The following is a 7,752-nucleotide window of genomic DNA, read 5'->3' as shown; positions in this document are numbered from 1 at the left end:
CTCTCTTTTCTCTTCCATTGTTCTACAACCTGTTGAATGTGTTCATCGACTTTGGTAAAATTTACTGTTACAGATGTGAAAGTTTCTTCATAGCGTCTGTTTTCAAGCTCAAGTCTTTGGTTTTTTTTTTGTTTTCAACCTCCTGTTTTAAGGCGGCCATTTCTACGCTTTTTTCTGCTGGGATGTTTTCAATGTCTCCATATTTTTCTTCAGATCCAGCATGTCTTTCATTAAAGCGTGAACGTTTTTCACCAGTGACATTCTAATGATTGTTTCTTGGTTCAGTAACTGTCGGAAACGCCCGTTTTTTTGGATTCCGGATCACCGATGTCCAGAAAGATGAACTGTTGCCACTGCCGTCCGTGAATATGGAAAATCCATTTATTTGTATGAGAAAAGAAAACAAAAACGTAAACAGTAGTGCTTGCTTCATTTTGAAAATCAGAGAAGTGATAATGATCCAAGAGAATATTGAGCATTATATACATTTGCATATAAACTTTGACCTTTTTTCTATTGATGACACATGCGCAAGATGCAAATCCATTTTAACATGACTTGGCAAATATTTAGATTTTTTTCGACTCTTTTTGACGTAAGTCAACTTCTTCTTTAATGTTTTAATCTTTTTATCATAAAGTTAAAAGAAATTCTTATAGAAGTAAAATCCAGCAAAAAAATATTTGAAATGTACATTTATGTCAAAAAAAGCATCTATTATGACACTCTCTAAGCTATTAAACACTTTTTTTTTTAATATTTCATTTTATTTTTTTTTGGGGGATGGATTGGGGACGCGGGTCTTTTCTTTTAAAAAAAAGGGAAAATTTATCCCTAAATATATGAGTGCTTTTTAGATTCACTGCATTGGTCTTAATACCTTTAGCGTTTGAAAATCGTCTACTGCCAGGTTGAAGTGTTTAAGGGAAAAAAAATAATGCCTTAAAATGCGCTCATGATACATTTTTACATAGACCGTGATGATTCTGAAAAATGTAATTTCGTAGTCTCTTTTAAAGACTTCTTTATAAAGCTATATATGGGTCATTTTAAAAAAAAGTCTATTTTTTGAATGACATATTTTGAAAAATGAAAGTGGTTTTACTATGATTTTTTCAACTTTATTTGAATAATATATAATAAACTACTAAAATCCACTGCATTGCTAAAAGAAAATATTTTTTTTAAAAAAATATTGACATTTTATCTTAGTCATTTAAACTCTAATGTCCTTCCTGTTACTTTCATAAAAAGAGCTGTAAAACTCTATTTCAAAATTTTCATCAAATAATCTTCTGTATACTGTTAATAAATAGAAAATTATCATTGAATGCCAAGATGTTTGACATTCATCTAATATATGAGCGTTTAAAAGCGGGTCAAACTACCATATACCAAACAGAAGCAAAATCTACGGGTTTTTCTTCATGAAAAGCCTTATTGGAATGTTTATATGCTATAGTTGAAAAAAACATTCTTGTAATTATTTTTGTGATTAGAATAAACAGTTACAGAAAGTTATTTAAACAGGAGCTCTGCCAAAGCAATTTAAACTGGGAAAAAAATACTGGTAACAGTAAGGACTGGGTAACAGGAAGGACAAAACAGTAACAGGATGGACAAAACAGTGTAACAGGATGGACAATGAAATCTACATTTTAAATAAAAAATTGACTTTCTTTTAACTTTATTGGTTAGGAAAAGAGAAATAAATGTAGAAAAAAAAAAATGATTTTGTCAAATCTGGCAAATTTGAGACAAAAAAAGACATTTATGTCCATCCTGTTACGAAATTTAATTCTAAAGTGCTATTAAAATATCTATCAGTTCAATTTTTGTTTATTAATGGTACTCTATGCTGTTGCAAAACTAAGAATTTTTCATTATTTTAAGAAAAACAAATTATGAAACTTAAATAGGTATATAAATACCAGGATAATTTGCCCCTCCTGTTAAAATTTTTGTCCATTCTGTTACAAGAGTGCATGTTTAAGTTATAATGGCACTTTTTGAAGCACTTACTTAATTCGATATGATTTACGAAGTTTTTTAACATGTGATTTTAAAATTATATTATTTAGAAAAATAAAAGTAATTGTTTTTATTGTTAAAAATAAAATATGAAGTCCAGTTTTTTCCCCGTTACCATATTAATGGTAAAAGGAATGACAGTAAAAGGATGGACATTTTCATATAAATCACCGGTTATTTAGTAAACTATCTTTTTGCATCATCAAGACATTGAAACAGTTTCTTTGTAACTTTGTAAATCTGATTGTTTTAGCAGAATAAATAATTCAAAGAGAACTTGCATATTATGAAGGTAACAGATAGGACATATTTACATTATACTCTACCAATAAGACAAACTTATCGACCTTTGAACCCTTTCTTTACTCACTTTCAAATCATGGCGCTTATAAACTTGAGACAACAGAAAATGATGATATATTGTTGATCATGAAAACAGTTCCTAGGAAAGTGAGATAACTTTTATTTTAACATTTTCTTTGTGGTAACAGGGATGACATAAACTGGAAGGACATGTCACTTCCTGAATGTTAAATGCACAATACTAGTATTTAGTGGGCGGCATAATTAAAACAATCATATTAAATTAATCTGTAAAAGAATTCAATTAATATGAGGTGCAAAATTTGTACATATCTTCACAGGGTAATATTTTCCCTTTCATTTAAATAAGCGCGTTAAAAATTTTTTGTTAATGTGACATGGTTTTACTGTTAAATTTTACTTGGAATGCAGAGAATATTTTTATAAAACACTTGGGAGATGATCATAAAAATAACTTATAAGCTGTATGACCATGTATATTAACCAACGGGAAAAAAAAATTCACTGTAAAAAAACGTTTTCCTATTATTCTGATCAAAAGACAAAAAAGTGGACTTTTTTTGAAAATGACCCATTATATGTAATCTTCTTGCAGTACTAGTAAAAGCAGTGAATTACCCATGGTCGACAAGATTCAGTTTAGGATTCATAACATTCTAGTAATTTTGCGTTTGTTCATGATTTGAAGTTTACAAATATTCCATTTGTAATTTCCTAAATAGCTTTAACCCTTTCCCTCTGCTAGCATCGTCCTGTTTGCTTTGAGCTTAAAAAAATAATTTAAAATTCAGTTATAAAGTGAACATTCAGACAGTTTAAGGAAAAATGCCCAGCCGATTCATTTTGTAAATAATGGTCTATAACAATAAGTATGTCAAAAGTCAGTTATCATTTCATGATAGATTCTATTTGCTGACAAGATAAGTGTATCGACCACAGAACTTGCAACATGAAGGCTTTTAAAAGACTCTTGATATCCTTGTTTTATTGCCTTCTTTGTCAATGACTTTATTCTTAATTACTCATATGCAGAACATTTTCTTGCGTATCGATGAACTGAGAGACACTAGCCCCATATGCATATGATAAGGATATATTGCTACATACAGGTAGGGGAAGTTGACAATTGAAAAGTTAGTCTTCTCGTTTATCATAAGGCGTTATTATTAGCTTATCATTAACGTCTTTGCGTAATATAATATCCAAATAATAACAGATGTGTCAGTCTCTATGTATCTTTTATTTCTTTCATATATATTTTTTTGCAAATTTTGCTTCATATGAATACAAAGATAGGTCTAGATCTGCTATAAATTTAGCGCAATTGATACATGGTAATTTCGGTAAATTGCTACAAGATCTGATCTCCAAAAACTTCATAGACATTAACAATCAGAAACTCAAGCAATTTTTAACGTCAGCTCCAGAGTACTTCTGTGTACAATCAGAGTGGTTTTCAACAATATAATTTTACAAATAACACTGACAATGTCATTATATGTACGAGTTCCATTTTGATTGAAAAGGATGTAATCGAAAACAATCTGTCAAACAGATCATTACGTACATGTATTCAGGTACATGTTTGTATATTACATTCAGTCTTTAATATCTAACTTTTAAAATTCTGTTTAATTCCCCTAATTTCTCCATATAAAGTACAAAAATGATCATTTCTCATGAACAAGCATATTTTGCTGCTGACTTGGTTAAAACTGGGTGTTTTTTTTTTCAAATGATAGTTCATGAAGTGTTGTGGCAAGTAATACAATGTGTTGTAAGTAATTTTTAAATAGCCATTCTCTGTAACCACTTGAACTTCGTTGCCACGCATGGTCACCGATTTTGATGAAACTTCACCCATGCTTAGTACTTGACACCAGAAACAAATATCAAACAAAATTTCGTTGCTATGTGTCTCGGTTGCTATGGCAACAGCCGGAAAAGTTTGAAAAATCGAGATTTTCAGCCACTTTAAATCTTACTGTGGCTTAATAAAAACTAGAAAAAGGAAACAAACCATTCTCACAAAAACATGACACCTTGATGTCACTTATACTGTAAAGAAACTGTTTAGAATATATCTTTAAGTAAGGTTACCAAGGGTACATTTGGAATACATTTAAAATGCTGAAATATGCTGAAAAACACTCCGTATTCACTAATGATAGGTGTTATATGCTCAAACTCAATCAATGACTCAAGAAAAACAATGAAAATATTTGACCTTAAGTATATAGGTATAAGCAATATTATTCTATAAATAACTTTTATGGTTGCCATGGTAACACAGTGTAACCATGCAAAACTAGTAACTAAGATTGGGTTAATGCTACTGTCTTGAGGAAAAACATGAAAATTCAAGACTGGCAAATATGCATCCTTAGGACCTTGCAACACCAAAACCATAAGAAAAAACTGGATATAATTATTACTTTGCAGTGTTACCATGGAAACAAAGTACCAGTGCTTAAAAGTGAATTATTTTTCACTGCATTAAGAATTAAATTGCCATATAATCAAGGAACAAATTAAAGGACTCAGTTTGAATAGTAGTTATCTGTTAGAACTGAAGTTGAATATCATATATTGATAAAATTTGATGAAGAAAACAACACTGTTGCTATGGTTACCAAGAAGGGAAAATGTTCGATTTTGTGAACTTTATATCAATATTAAACCCTGTGTGCCAACTTCTTGCATCCACTTAGAGATTGGATGATAGTCAAAATTAAAAGTCAGGTAAGCTGTTAATAAATATCAATCATAAAAGTTTTGGGAATCTACATTTAAGGGTACGTATCCAAGGAAAGAAGATATTTTTAAGGTTTTTAAGCATATATTTTCTGCTTATTTCCATAGCAACGCTCTACTTAAAGAATCTAATCTGAATTTTTTCAAATGGGAAGACTAGGAGCACACCTACATCTTTAAAAATTGATCATTAGTTATAAGGAAATGTGCTTTTTTAAAAGATAGGATCAGATTTAAACATACAGAATGTTACTTTGAAGGCTCTCTGTGGTATAAAAACCTTGGCAACCATTGCCAACCAAAATGAAATATCATATTTTGTTCTTGGTATATGTTTCAAGGCTCTTTTTTCTGTTATTTGGTCACATTTTATCCTATAATTGCTTTTTATTTTTACGTGTATGACTTTATAAAATTCAATGAATATTTTTTTTTACTTTTGAATACATTTGTTACCATAGTAACGTTTGTAATAGTTGATTTACCAAACATGTTTATCATGCATTTGAGACATCTGACCTTCTAATTTTGGAAACAGTCATCGCCAATAGTTTGCTTTGCCGCAAATGTTAACTATGGGGCTCTAAACATGTTAAAAATTGCCATTTTTCGAACTTAAAGACATGTTGCCATGGTAACTATAGAGCATAGCAACCAATTTTTGCCTGATTTCAGTTTAGGGTATCAATGACTTTTCTTATAGAGAGTTTGGAGAAATTCTGAGACTATGCGTGCCACAGCTCCTATATAAAATTTCAAGTCATTACAGAGAATGGCTCTTAAATATCAGGTATGAATTTTATTTTTGAAAGTTCATGAGCAACATGTACTACAAAGCACTTCGTGAAATATGCAGGCGTGAAGCGTCATGAAGTTTATAACCTCTGATTTTTCGAAACTGAAATGTCTTAATTGACGAGCGAGTATCTAATTTATCATTATTTTTGCACACGTTTTGTACAATATGCTTCGTCGCCAACCGAATTAGCAAATCAACACTAAATGGCATTCAAAAATCTATACACGTAGTACTTTATTTTAGTGCAAACTTGCTCTTAAAAGTTCCTCGAATTCTGGCAAATGTCCAACTTCCACTGAGGACAGATTGAAAACTTTAAAACTTTCTGATATTCACTGGACACAAAGAGATTTATTAAACTAGAAAACCGGAAAAAGTTGTAATGGGTATTCCCTCGCTGTAATAATTTGACCCACTATGGCATCTTGCCCACACTCTGTCTCCTTGTTGGAGATTTAGAGTCATCAGGTTGGATCCAGAATCGTAGAAATCTTTACCCCGTCCCCCGTCAGACATTGTCATTACCTTTGCTTCTCCATTAAGTACAATAGATACATACAATGTGTCACTGCTATAGCCCTGAGCACTAATGTAAAAGACGTACTGTCCAGCTGTAGGGGCGGTAAAGATCCCTGTACTTGGGTCGTATCCACCTCCAACGTTATTGATGACCACAGGAAATACTAGTGTACTTCCGCTTCCGGTACCTCCCGCACCTGTCGTACCAGCTGTAAAGGCAACATTCTTTGACGAGTCTAAAAAATAGAAATAATGTCGAGGTAGTTATCGTATAGAGAAATCAGTGCTATAGAAAAAAATCATTGTATTCGACAATAGGGAAAAATGGTCATTATATATTGTTCTTAATGGGCTTTTACGAGAAGCGCTGACTTTTACAGTTGACGAGTTACGCTCACACTAGGACAGAGTGTGAAAGCTCTTTCACGATATAGATATTAAGCTCAATATTCAATTCAACGAAGATAACGGGCTATTTCAAAGCACAGAAAAGTTGTCCTTGAAGAAAATGACAACCATCCTACCTTCAAATCCAGGCCTTTACACATAAGTGCCCCTAACACCATTACTATGACAACTAGAAAGGTTTTCTTATCCTCTAACAATTCCGGACCGCCGTTGATGTAGATGCTCAGGTTTAAATGTCCAAGTAAACAGTCAACTGTAAAGTCAGTGCTTTTCGAAAAAGTCCAGTAAGAATACCAAATAATTGTTTCAATGAAAATTCCATGTTAAGATTAATAATATATTCTTTTAATAGCACATTTAAATATCTAAAAATTAAAACAACGTGTCTTTTTGATAATCGTCATGTTTGAACTTGTGGAGTTTAATCAGCAATTCTTGATGGATATTCATTTTTAGTATAATGACAAGATGAAGTAACATTTTATATCATAACTGATTATATATCGATATATTGGTGTTCCAGAAGGAGAATATGATTACCTACCCTCAAATCCTTTTAACAAGTTCTGATTTGCATTGATGAGGTGTTCCACTTTCTTTCTCAGATCTGTATTTGATGAAGTTAAGCTATCGATCCTCTTCTCAGTCAGAATTATGTATGTAATGAGAAAAGCCAGAAATACACCTAGAAGAGCTTCTCTTAACATGTCGATAACGGAATAGAATTTCAAGTTAGGTCAAGTTTTTCGACTGTTGGACATTTAAATATCCAAAATATTTACATCAAACATACAGGATCCCAGATTATTCTTCGGGACATTTAAAAAGATTTGGACGATTTCTATTCTATTCTTTAAAAAGAACTGTAATCGAGGAAATTGAACAATACTTTTTCAATTCAAAATTTGCTAAGTCCT

At 31.5% G+C, this 7,752-nt stretch overlaps 1 protein-coding gene across 1 annotated transcript; it reads right to left on the bottom strand.

Annotated features, from left to right (window-relative positions):
- Positions 1-6,262: 6,262 nt before the first annotated feature.
- On the bottom strand, positions 6,263-7,542 carry LOC134264909 (complement C1q-like protein 2). Its single transcript, XM_062747161.1, has 2 exons — positions 7,380-7,542; positions 6,263-6,663 (listed from the first exon to the last, which is right to left on the bottom strand). The coding sequence occupies exons 1-2, from the start codon at positions 7,540-7,542 to the stop codon at positions 6,263-6,265; spliced, it is 564 nt and encodes a 187-aa protein (XP_062603145.1).
- Between the last annotated feature and the right edge of the window lie 210 nt (positions 7,543-7,752).

The sequence above is a fragment of the Saccostrea cucullata genome, unplaced genomic scaffold, assembly GCF_032062105.1.
Source record: "Saccostrea cucullata isolate Sc308-1 unplaced genomic scaffold, CSIRO_AGI_Scuc_v1 ctg10575, whole genome shotgun sequence".
Classification (NCBI taxonomy): domain Eukaryota; kingdom Metazoa; phylum Mollusca; class Bivalvia; order Ostreida; family Ostreidae; genus Saccostrea; species Saccostrea cuccullata.
Note: the sequence above shows the minus strand (reverse complement) of the source record. Positions and strands in the feature narration are given on the sequence as shown.